The sequence below is a fragment of the Erythrolamprus reginae genome, chromosome 1, assembly GCF_031021105.1.
Source record: "Erythrolamprus reginae isolate rEryReg1 chromosome 1, rEryReg1.hap1, whole genome shotgun sequence".
Lineage (NCBI taxonomy): Eukaryota > Metazoa > Chordata > Lepidosauria > Squamata > Dipsadidae > Erythrolamprus > Erythrolamprus reginae.
In genome coordinates, this window is record NC_091950.1 from 395,928,489 (window position 1) to 395,940,945 (window position 12,457).

Genomic DNA, 12,457 nt, shown 5'->3' on the forward strand with positions numbered 1-12,457 from the left:
TGCAGAAGGTTTCGGAAGCCTGCAGAGTGCTTCTGGGGGTTGGGAGAAAGCAAAATGCCCTCATTTTTGCAAAAAAATGGCCCGTTTTTCACCCATTTTTTGCAAAAATGGGCCACACAGAGGGATTGGAAGGCCTGCAGAGTGCTCCTAGGGGCTGGGGAAAGAAAAAATGCTCCATTTTTTGTGAAAAATGGCTCATTGTTTGCCCATTTCCGCCCCCCCAAACACTACTGTTTTTGCCTTCTCCCAGCCCCCAGGAGCACTTTGCAGGCCTCCCAAACTCTCTGTGCAACCCATTTTTGTGAAAAGCAAGTCCATTTTTTGCAAAAATGGGACACACCGGTGGGGCTTTTGGAGGCCAAAAATTTCTATATTCAGTGTATAAGACACACTGACATTCCCACCCTCTTTTGGGGGGGGAGAGGTGCGTCTTATACACCAAAAATACAGTAATTCCTTTCCTTCTGCAGGGAGCAGCATCCCCCAAAGAATTCTATGCCAGAAATTCCCGTTGGACAGAGGGCCTGATTTCCGCTTCAAAGGCTGTAGGCTGGGGAGCAACGGTGATGGTGTAAGTTTCTGCAGCCTGGCCCTGGTCAATTTACCGTTCAGGTTATGTGAAAACATCTGTGCAGTGTTGCTTTGAGTCATGCTAAAAGTGTAGAAGAAAAAAAATGCACTCTTCATTTGTATTTGTCTCCATAGAGATGCTGCTGACCTTGTAGTTCAAGGGAACGGGAAGTTTGAAGAACTCATGGTTTGTTCGCATGAAATTGCAGCAAGCACAGCTCAGCTTGTGGCTGCTTCAAAGGTAGGCTTTTCCACAGAGATAACCCTTGAAATTTGGTGCTAGAGCAGGGGGCTCCAACCTTGGCAACTTTAAGCCTGGTGGACTTCAACTTTGCTAGCTGGAGAATTCTGGGAGTTGGAGTCCTCCAAGCTTAACGTTGCCAAGGTTGGAGACCTCTGTGCTAGAGGATGTACTTAAGGACAATTCATTGTAATGAGTTTTTCATAGGTGAAGAAATCATTTCTTGAATATCAAGGACTTTTAGCCTGGAAGCAAACTATTACATCAGTATGCAATAATTTCTTTTTTTTTTAAAAAATCTATTGTCAGAAACAAATTGAAGAAGTTTGGTTTTGATGGTTTCTTCGCTTATGGTCCAATGCCAATCCATGCCAGTCTTTCGAAAGATTCACCACTGTTACCATTTTCTATGGAGTAGCCTTCCGAAACTAGGTATTCCCCAGTTGTGAGGACTAACCTCCAGAACTTCCATTAATGGTTATACTGACTGAGACATTCTGGGAGTAGAAATCCACATGTTCTGGATATTGCCAAAAATTGAAGATGATTGCTGAATAAAAACTGTATTAGAGTTTTCTGGAAATACAACTTGGAAAACATGGAATTTGGAATGGATAGATAAATAGATGAAAAATGAGGAAAAATCAGGATGAAGCATATTTTTGGTCCTTCTGTTTTAGATAATGGTATTGCCATAATATCACCCCATATGCTTATAAGTAATTAATTCTTGAATATTGTTTTCAGTACCTCCCTGTCTCACCTCCCTGTCTCTCCCTCAGAGAGGGTCCGCAACTTGGGTGTCCTCCTCGAACCACAGCTCACATCAGAGGTTCGCCTGGTGCACCAGTTGCGGCCCTATCTGGACCGGGGGTCACTGCTCACAGTCACTCATGCCCTCATCACCTCAAGGCTCGACTACTGTAACGCTCTCTACATGGGGCTACCTTTGAAAAGTGTTCGGAAACTTCAGATCGTGCAGAATGCAGCTGCGAGAGCAATCATAGGCTTTCCCAAGTATGCTCATGTTTCACCAACACTCTGCAGTCTGCATTGGTTGCCGATCAGTTTCCAGTCACAATTCAAAGTGTTGGCTATGACCTATAAAGCCCTTCATGGCATCGGACCAGAATATCTCTGGGACCGCCTTCTGCCGCACAAATCCCAGCGACCGGTTAGGTCCCACAGAGCTGGCTTTCTCCGGGTCCCGTCGACTAAACAATGTCATTTGGCGGGACCCAGGGGAAGAGCCTTCTCTGTGGCGGCCCCGGCCCTCTGGAACCAACTCCCCCCAGAGATCAGAATTGTCCCCACCCTCCTTGCCTTTCGTAAACTTTTCAAAACCCACCTCTGCCGTCAGGCATGGGGGAATTGAAATATCTTCCCCAGGCCTATATAATTTATGTATGGTGTGTTGTGTGCATGTTTTTTAAATTATGGGTTTTTAACTTCGTATTATTAGATTTGTATTGTACATTGTTTATATCACTGCTGTGAGCCGCCCCGAGTCTACGGAGAGGGACGGCATACAAATTAAATAAATAAATAAATCTTTGTCTGCAAGAGCTTTGATTTTTTTTCTTTTATTAGGTTTTGAAGTTTCATGTGAAGGCACATATTGTGGAATGTCTATTTTTTATCCCATTTGTACGATATACATTGTTTTTTCTTATCTGAAAAAAAAGGTCTGAATCTCCCATTTGATTTTACAGGTGAAAGCAGACAAAGACAGTATAAATCTCAACAAGCTTCAGATTGCCTCTCGGGGAGTCAATCAGGCAACAGCCAGAGTAGTGGCTTCAACTAAGTCAGGAAAATCACAAATACAAGAGAAAGGTAATTTTCTTCACTGCACAGGTTGAAGGAAAAAAACTCCCTTTCCTTTCCCAAGAAGTAATATTATAAGGGTGGGTGGTAAAAGATCTCTGTCTCTCTCTGAATGTAATTACTTTCATATTCATCCAGTGGCTTAGGGTCCATTGACATCATTATCTTGCCAGCTATGTGGCAAGAAACCTTTGCCAATTGAGGGAAAGGCTGGGGAACGGCACCTTTTAATGAGAATAATAGTAAGATATTTCCTTACAGATAGCATGGACTTCTCTGACATGACACTAACACAGATCAAACGGCAAGAAATGGACTCTCAGGTAAAATGGGCAATAATAGAGAAGGAAGAATGGCCAATTGGAGAAGAGACGACAAGGGGTCAGAAAAGTGCTATGGTACCATGGGAAGTAATATCTTGCCTGCTAGGTCCGAGTCTTGGAACTGGAGAGCCAACTTCAGAAGGAACGCCAACGCCTGGGTGAGCTCCGTAAGAAGCACTACGAGCTGGGAGGCGTAGCTGAGGGTTGGGATGAGAATGGTAAGTAAGATCTGATAGCTGTCTCCCTGACTGGGTGATTCACAGGCTCGTGTGTTGAATTTTGGACTCCAGAAACAAAGGTTCATTTATCGCTTCAGCCACAGATGTTCTTCTTCTGTTGTAATGCTTTAGCTCTTCTTGCCATTCTTATCTCTTCTTGATATTTTATTTATTTATTTATTTTGTCCAATACAAATTGAAAGTTAAAGAGAATAAAAACATGCAGTAGTAAATATCAGGGAAGGGATAGAAGAAGAGATATGAGAATAGAATACATCAGTGAAGAGTAGAAGAAAGGATATATGAATGGGAGAAAAGATACATAAAATATAGGAGAGACAATTAATTGGACAGGGGACGGAAGGCACACTAGTGCACTTATGCTCGCCCCTTACTGACTTCTAAGGAATCTGGAGAGGTCAACCGTGGAAAGTCTAAGGGAAAAATGTTGGGGGTTGACACCACGGAGTCTGGTAATGAGTTCCACAACTCGATTGGAACAACTCGATTGCTAAAGTCATATTTTTTACAGTCAAGTTTGGCGCGGTTGATATTAAGTTTGAACCTGTTACGTGCTCTTGTGTTATTGCAGTTGAAGCTGAAGTAGTCGTTGACAGGCAGGATGTTGCAGCATATGATCTTGTGGGCAATACTTAGATCATGTTTGAGGCGTCGTAGTTCTAAGCTTTCTCGACCCAGGATTGTAAGTCTAGTTTAAAACGAAAAGGAACATTATTGGCATTTCTCCCTTAACTATTTATCTAGAACACTTTGAGAGATGACACAGGGCAGCGGTCCAGAAGTAATTCATTGCAATCCAAAACATCTTTATTCCAAGACCATAACCAGGACCAAGTGACCAGGCATGGAGACTGAGTCCTTGAACCTGGCCTATAAATATGGAATGAAATAAAGCCAGGCTTTTATTTATGCAAGCTAAAGCTGGGGAAGAATAAAATGGAATGGAATAGTATGGAATGGAATGGAATAGAATAGAATAGAATTCTTTATTGGCCAAGTGTGATTTATTTATTTATTTATTTATCTATCTATCTATCTATCTATCTATCTATCGATCAATCTATCGATCTATCTATTTATTTGATTTGTATGCCGCCCCTCTCCGTAGACCCCGTAAATTGGATATTGTTGTGGTTAGCTCTGGCCCAGCTCCTGCCCCATGGACTGTGGGGGTGGATGTGGGTGAAACATCCAAATGTCACAGGCCTGTTTTGCTGCCGACAGCTTCAGGCAGCAAATTATCCTCTGAAGAAGGGAGTGACTGTGAGATGGGACCTTCAGAGGGGGGTCTGGCAGGCAGCCCAGGAAGAAGCCAGTCATCATCTTCCTTATCTTCGATAGACTCTGATGAGGAAGCTGTGATAGACCGACGCATGCGTAGAGCTATGCATAGAAGAGAACAGCTTCGGATGTATAACAGGAGATAATAGAGTCCACCTGTAGTTGGGTGGGGTTCAAGTAATTAGGGCTGCTGTTAAATGGGCAGCGTGCCGGCCTCGCAGGGTGGAAGATTATCTGATCATGCTTGTGGAGTTTGCATTGCCGTTCTGGATTTTTCCCAGGACCTTGTGTTTGGATTTCAGGACTCTGACCATAAATCATAGTGTGTGTATAACGTCTGAATAGGAGTAGCTGTGACGAATTCACAGCTACTGGTTAATGGAGTTGAGTTTGTTGTTTTGGTTATTTCACTGCATTCAAGTTTGTTTGTTTTTACAAGTGAGCCCTTTGAATTCAAAAGAGGGTTTTTCTTCTATGTTTCTTTTGATAAAGAAACTATTGTTGCCTTTTCCTGTGTGTATCTCTGTTGTTGCTACTTTTACATTTAATTGAAGGCTCGTGCCAGGAGCCTGCAGAACAGATATACAAGGGATTTGTCATTGGTGCGAATGCTCTCAGTGTACCTAAAAGAAAAGATAAAGAAAAAAAGGGCAAAAATGAAATAGATTGGCATTGAATGCTAGGATTCTTTGCCTGCGTAGACAAAGACAATTATCTCAGGACTACAGTTCTGAATAAGGACTTTCAGGGGAAACTCTACAAATTACATCCTTCCAACTGCACATTTCAGGTTTGTAATCCTTCTATAAATGTCTCAGTTGCCTTAGATCAGAAAGAGGGTTGAAACCTATGTGAAGACCTTTCCGGTAGATCTGAAATGATCATTGTTCCTCTTGTTTTTCAGGAGCAGATTAGTATCTTCCGAGAAAGCAGGCAGAGAAGACGGCCCTCCAGTTGGCGTGACTACTTCTGAATATGAATGATGAACTCCTTTGAATATACCACAAAGCCTGTGCTCATCAACAATGCATTCATACTTGGGGCTGGCCCTGCAGGCTCCTCTGTTGACTTAAGAGGAGAGCAGCGAAGCTGTGGGGGAGAAAAATAGTTTCCTAGCCGCAACAGTATCCATAGTATTGCCCTGCCATAGCCATAAAAGACAAACCCTGCATTCATATGTGTGTTACAGCATTTCTGCAGAGTTGGGTTCCCTCTTGCCTCTTCCCAGGTCACTTCCTTATTTTGCACAGCCTCTGATTTGTTAACTTCGGCCCTATACTCAGACCAGGGATAGTGCTGATGTTGCTGCTCATTCTCTTTGTTTGCCTTTTCTCAGACCCAGGATGGTGGCAGGATGTTGGTTAAAAGTCTGAGTCTATTCATAATGCATAAAGGTATCGGTCGCTCTGAGGGCCGCTTCAGTCTCTACAGAAGAGGGGTTTATGCCACATCTCAGGAACTGCGAGAACCATCTCCGTTTCCCACTCTGCTGATGCCCCCACCCTGCCTTGCTCCAACAAAGTGGGACACTGGGTCCACTGCCTCAGAGTAGTTCACTGTGCTTTGAGCAGCAATAAGAATCTAGACGTGGGAATTGCTAGTGGGGAAGGGGCCCAAGGAACTGACTTTATATTTGGCAATCGTTAGGGGCTCCAGCTGTTAGTCCACATACCAGCCAGTTGGCCTTTTGACCACCTGTACGCCATGAGCAGAGCAGAAGCTGCCTAGAGCCAGATGACCTCAGCACAGCTTGTTAGGTTTCCTTCAGCCATCTAAGAAATGACCAGTAGTAGTAGAAATGACCAGCAGTGGCCCAGCTGGGCCACCTGGAAGGTGAACTGAGTTCTTCTATAGATGATGTGGTTTCTTTCCCCACTGCCTTCTATGCCACTGCCTTCCATGACAGCTGTCTCAGGCACCTCATGATCACTGTGAGCCTCTAAGGGAAGAATGAAGATGCTGTTGCCTGTAAATTCGATGTTTCCCTTCAGTCTTGCTCTTGGTGTTATAGGGAAGGGCCCGAAGACTCAGCTCTTCCACCAACATCAGGCCAAATGTTATACCAAAGGAAGCCCCGAGTGAAGAACATCTGTAGTCTGGCATTAGATTAGTAAAAGATGTCTTAGTAGTTTTCAGATAGGGAACGTTTTACTTACTCCCATCGTACCATTGTCAGCCAGACAACAGAAAAATGAGCAGCAAAACCTATATTGTCTCCTAAGTGAAGCAAGACTACTGAAGGAACAATCTAACCAAGCCATCTCCATATCTCAGATGGGGCAATCGGCCTGAAGCCATGTATCTTTCCGGTGTTTTGGGTAGGGCTCCCCTACTGCACCTGATTTCTGCAAGCTGGCTGATGTAGGTCAGACATACTGTTGGGGGCCTTCAGGATGTGATCCAAGTAGAATAATTTGGCTAACTCGCGTTGCCTAAAATGTCTCCAAAGTGGTGCTTACGTTTAGCAGGTGCTGCCAAGGGACCTGGGGTTTTTGGAAAGTTCAACCTTAGGAGAAGCCATGAAAAGGGTACTGAGTCTGGTATCAGCTATTTTACGGAGACGAGAGGCCGTTTTGGCTTTGCCTTCAACTAGAGAAGCTCATAAATCGGGATCCTGAATGAGCTGCCATGGCCTTTGGCATGCCAACCTCTTAACTGTCTCCCAGCTCAGATAAGCTTATCTATTGCACACTGCCATTTGGGAAGGGGAGGGGGCAAAAGACCTAGGGCTTCTTCTCTTCCTTCTCAAAGGGTCTGTCCACCTATCTTCTCTTCTCCCTCCCCCTGCAAGCTCTTTTCCTAAAAGCACTGTATAGGCCAACCAGCCTATCAAATACTGGTGCCTGTTATGCCCCAGGTCGCCTTGCCACATGGCTGGCAGCCCCAAAAATACCAAATAGCACTTCTCCCACCGCCAGCTTGAATGAGGCCAATCAGCTGCCTGTCTGCCTCGCTCCAAAACATCAGGTATTATCCTGTTGCCGCAGCACACGAGGCATTTCTTATGGCGGTGAGATGTCCTTGCTCAGCCTTTCCAGGGACATCCCTTCAACGTCTGGTGCCCTCCCCAACTACCTCAGGTTTTCAGTCTGACTGGCCATGCATGTGGAGGACAAAAAGGAAGAAAACTTAAAGAGTGATTTCATGCGAGATTTGGATAAGAACGGTTTTGTTGTGCTAGAAAAGTGATTTCCTCAGTGCTTGCTCTTGGGTCTTTGTTTTGTTTTGTTCTACTTTTCCTAAATTGAGCAGATGGTAATGAAGAAACTTCCATTAGAAGAGTTTTCCTTAAAATGACAAAAAAAAAATGCTACCTTGGGCCCAATCTCCAACAATTGACCCGGGCAGCCAGCTCTTTTTTCTTTCCAAGAAAACTTTTAATTATTGTATTAAATACATTTTTCTTTGTATAATACGTTACATGTGTGTGTTCAATTTTTAAAATAAATATTTCAATCCACTCGTCTTGGGTTTTAGCTTTGGGAAGTTTTAAGAATTGTAGTTCTGTCTTTTTTTAACTAGCTAAGAATCCTGCAAAATGCCAAAAGCAGCAACTAAATTTAAATTGACAGAACCAAGATATCATATAGATCAGAAAGGCACAAGTTGAAGGTTACACATTGCCCTGTAGAATCTTAGCCATAGATTTTCAGTTTATTATCCAATTGCATTTTTTAATGAAATAGTTGGGAGAAATGACTAAATATATTTCAATGCAACAAATTTAATTGTTATTTAAATGTACACGTTTTATCAAATGTTTTTGTTCTGTCCCACTGATTTTCAGGGTTGACCTTCAATACATTGCTCAAAAACCAAGGGAAACTCTAGCCATGGGGAGATGAACTTATGGCACGTGTGCCACAGTTGGCACGCGAAGCCATATTGGAGGGCATGCGAGATGTTGCCCATGTCAGTTCCAACATGTATGCGTGTGCTAGCCAGCTGATTTTCAGCCTTTGGGGGATGCTATTTTGCTTCCCTGAAGCCTTCAGAGTGGAAAAAACAGCACATCGGACAAACCGGAAGCTGTTTTTTCACTGTCCCAGGCTTCAGTAAGGCCTGTGTGCATATTATAATAATAATAATAATAATAATAATAATAATAATAATAATAATTTATTAGATTTGTGGAGAAAGGGGAGATTGTGTGTGCAGGGCAATATGGGGAGTGCTTATGTGTGGGGGAGGGAATCGGTGTGGGCATGGGGGTGCGTGCTAGCACACACACACACACACGCACTTAGCACGTGAACCAAAAAAGGTTCCCCATCACTGCAATAATAATAGAATAATAATAATTTATTAGATTTGTATGCCGCCCCTCTCCGAGGACTCGGAGTGGCTTACAACAGCAATAAAATACAATATGATACAAATCCAATATTAAAACTAATTTAAAAACACATTATTACTAAAAAAAACCCCATTCAATTCTACACAAACACACCATTCTCAAATCCTAGTCAGAAAGATGGCAGGGGGAGGGTTAGTCTCCCCATGCCTGGCAGCATAAATGGGTCTTTAACATCTTGCAGAAGGAAAGAAGGGTGGGGGCAATTTGAATCTCCGGGGGGGAGTTGATTCCAGAGGCCTGGGGCCACCACAGAGAAGGCTCTACCCCTAGGTCCCGCCAGACAGTATTGTTTAGTCGATGGGACCTGAAGACGGCCAACTCTGTGGGACCTAATTGGTCGCTGGGATTCGTGTGGCAGAAGGCGGTCCCGTAGGTATTCTGGTCCAATGCCATGTAGGGCTTTATAGGTCATTACCAACACTTTGAATTGTGACCGGAAACTGATCGGCAACCAATGTAAACCGCGGAGTGTTGATCTGAAGTTTCCGAACACTTTATCTGTTGCATTTGTCTGAAAATGTGAGTTTCTACTTGTGTGTGGTTCAGATGAGGAACTGAACCTTGCTCTTGGGCTAAGATTAAAAAAAAATGTAGAGAAACAATGAATTTGTTTTCTATCTTCATAGGCGATATGACAGTAGCTATACCAAATTTTCCAGAAGGGGATCAGATGAAATGAATCTTATAGGGGTGACAAGAGAAGAGATAGGCTTGATTGCAGTGTTCCCTCTAATTTTTTTGGGGGGTGGGCGGAAAAGTATAGTGTCTGAGCGGCAGTCCCTTTGGGACTGGGCGGCACAGAAATAATAAACAAACAAACAAACAAATAAATAAATAAAAAACCCACCCCGTTTTGCCTCAGATAATTTCAAAATAAAATACTGTACTGTGTGTCTATAACAGTGAGCTCATAATAGGGCAACTCTATCAATATCAAAATGCCACTTAAATAGTTGAGCTAGTTTCAAACTAGATTTTGATTTTCTTTTTCTCTTCCTTACTCCCATTCTTTTTCTTTCTCTTTTCCTTCCTCTCTTTTTTCTAGCTGTTTCTCTCTCTTCCTCTCTCTCTCCTTCCCTCTCACTCTTTCCCTCTCGGCTTCTGGGCAGGTTTGGAAAACTCTGAGTTGATGATGATTTTTAAGTGAGCGATTGCTCACTGCTCAGCTTAGAGGGAACTATGCTTGATTGACAAGGCGATTTTCAACAAAGCCCTGCAGTGTAGCCCCATGGTGAGATGAGTGGCAAATAAATTTAACCAATAAAGTACCAGACCCCAATGGCATCCACCCAAGGAGCTTAAGCTGAGATTGTAGATTGTGGATTTTCTAATTAAAGTATCCATCCCATCTCTACACTCAGCCTCTGTAGTTGAAGACTGGAAGGTGGCCAACATAGCACCAACCTTTAAGAGCTCAAGGGAAAATCCAGATAATTATAGGCCTGTCAGCTTAATGTCTGTCGCAGGGAAGACTGCTATTAAAGAAAAAACGTCAAATATTTGGAGACAGGCTTTGCTCAAGGGTACCTTAAGTGGCTTCATTAAAAGGAAGCTTCTGCCTAACTACAATATTAAAAAAAGTTTGAGGGTGTTAATAAGCTTCCCAGTGACTTGAATAGCCATTCAATAAAAATACACAAGCTGCTCTTGTGAATAAGCAACTGGTTCAAGAATAGAAACAAAAATAGGAATAAATGGACATTTAAATGGAGGATGTAAGTAATGGGGTTTCCCGGGGGTTCTGTCCCAGGACTTGCTTTTTAACTAGTCTAAATGATCTGGAATCAGGTATGACTAGTGGAATAGCCAAATTTGCTTGTCTCACAGGTGTTTTATCAGGAGGCAACTGAGCTTTCTTGTTTTTTTTTTCTTTTGAAGACGTTTTGCTTCTCAGTCAAGAAGCTTCTTCAACTCTGACAGGATAGTACTGAATGGAAGGATTTATAATCCTTGCAGACAGTTGTATCCTTTTAGAGCAGTGGTTCTCAAACTTTCTAATGCCACGACCCATTAATACAGTTCCTCATCTTGTGGTGACCTCCAATTATACGTTTAGCACCAATTCTTCCAACAGATCTTTAAGCTGATTGGCAAGAGGTCAGGAGACCCCCCTCTGTAAATGCTTGATTGGTTGGATTGCAAAAATATGTTCCGAGATTCCAGAATAGAAGCTTTAGTTGCTAACACTATTGGAAATTTGTCTTTTCCCATGGTCTTAGGCGACCCCTGTGAAATAGTCGTTCGACCCCCAAGGGGTCCCAACCCCAAGGTTGAGAACCACTGGTTTTTTTTATAATAAACTTTACGGATTTTCTTAAAATTGACAAACATACAAACACACACTTAACATAAAATTGGGGTTGCAAATACCCCTCTTATTCAAGAAGTCAAATTGCAATACAGAAAAAGAATGCATTTTTAATATCTTAAATCAACCTATTACTTTAAGTGAAAAGAAGAAATTTTATGTTACCTTATTATAAAAATAAAATAAAAAATAAACTTCGTATATAAGCAAAGTACAAACACAAAAATTAAATCCTAACCATACTACTATTGTGCACACCTAGTATTCATTTTTACTTCTTCTTTTTCTCTATCCATGTATACACTTTATTCCAAATCACATAAAACATCACTGTTTTAGAGGGTCATTGAAGCACTTGGAAGTTTGGTGACCCTCAGGACACAGATAAATCTCCAAGAGCTTCAAAAGTCCTCAACTGCATGCAAATGACCAGGAATATAAATCCTTCCATTCTCCACTGTCCTGTCAGAGCTGAAGAAGCTTTTCTTTTATGTACACTGAGAGCATATGCATCAAGAAAAATTCCTTGTGTGTTCAATCACACTTGGCCAATAAAGAATTTTATTCTATTCCATTCTATTCTATTCTTGGATGAGAAACGAAACATCAAAAGATAAAACAAGAAAGCCCAGTTGCCTCCTGAAAAAGTACCTTTGGGACAGTAGTGGGTTCCTATCAGAACGGATAAGGACACCACACCGATAGTAAAAGTTGAGCTGCACGTGCAGATTCGGGTGTGTCGCGCGCACATGCGTCCGAGCGTGTTTTTGCAATGGGCAGAAAGCAAACTCTCACGAGGGGACATGCGCAGAAGAGATTTCACAATTTTTTTTGCACCTGTGCATGCAGAATTTTGCAAAAAAATCACCAAAATGTCACACACACGCCGCCTCGGCTCACAAGATTATGCTTCCAGAAGAAAAGCCATGCTGGGACGTACGTGCACACAAGACACCCAAAGCTGCATGCGCAGCGCACCTGTAGTGGCGGTAAGAGCAACCTGCGCCTGCTTTGGGACAACCATGACCTGGAGCAAATGCTGGCTGGGGAATTCTGGGAGTTGAAGTCCAGATATCTTCAAGTTGCCAAGGTTGGGGAACACTGACCTAGAAGACTGAGAAGCTCTATGGCAAAGCTCCAGCAAACTTAGCAACTTTTCAGACTTGTGGACTTCAACTCCCAGAATTCTCCAGCCAGCAGTTAGAAACATAGACGATTGATAGCAGAAAAAGACCTCATGGTCCATCTAGTCTGCCCTTATACTATTTCCTGCATTTTATCTTAGGATGGATATATGTTTATCCCAGGCAT

At 42.7% G+C, this 12,457-nt stretch overlaps 1 protein-coding gene across 3 annotated transcripts in view; it reads left to right on the forward strand.

Annotated features, from left to right (window-relative positions):
* Window positions 1-7,941, forward strand: part of HIP1 (huntingtin interacting protein 1) — a 109,769-nt gene extending 101,828 nt beyond the window's left edge. For all 3 annotated transcript variants that reach the window (XM_070735031.1, XM_070735032.1, XM_070735033.1), the window contains 6 exons: window positions 471-571; window positions 706-811; window positions 2,524-2,647; window positions 2,900-2,961; window positions 3,068-3,179; window positions 5,386-7,941. In XM_070735031.1, coding sequence (XP_070591132.1) covers window positions 471-571; window positions 706-811; window positions 2,524-2,647; window positions 2,900-2,961; window positions 3,068-3,179; window positions 5,386-5,396 — 516 coding nt within the window. In that variant the 3' untranslated portion in view covers window positions 5,397-7,941. The remainder of the gene's footprint in view (window positions 1-470; window positions 572-705; window positions 812-2,523; window positions 2,648-2,899; window positions 2,962-3,067; window positions 3,180-5,385) is intronic.
* Window positions 7,942-12,457: the final 4,516 nt, after the last annotated feature.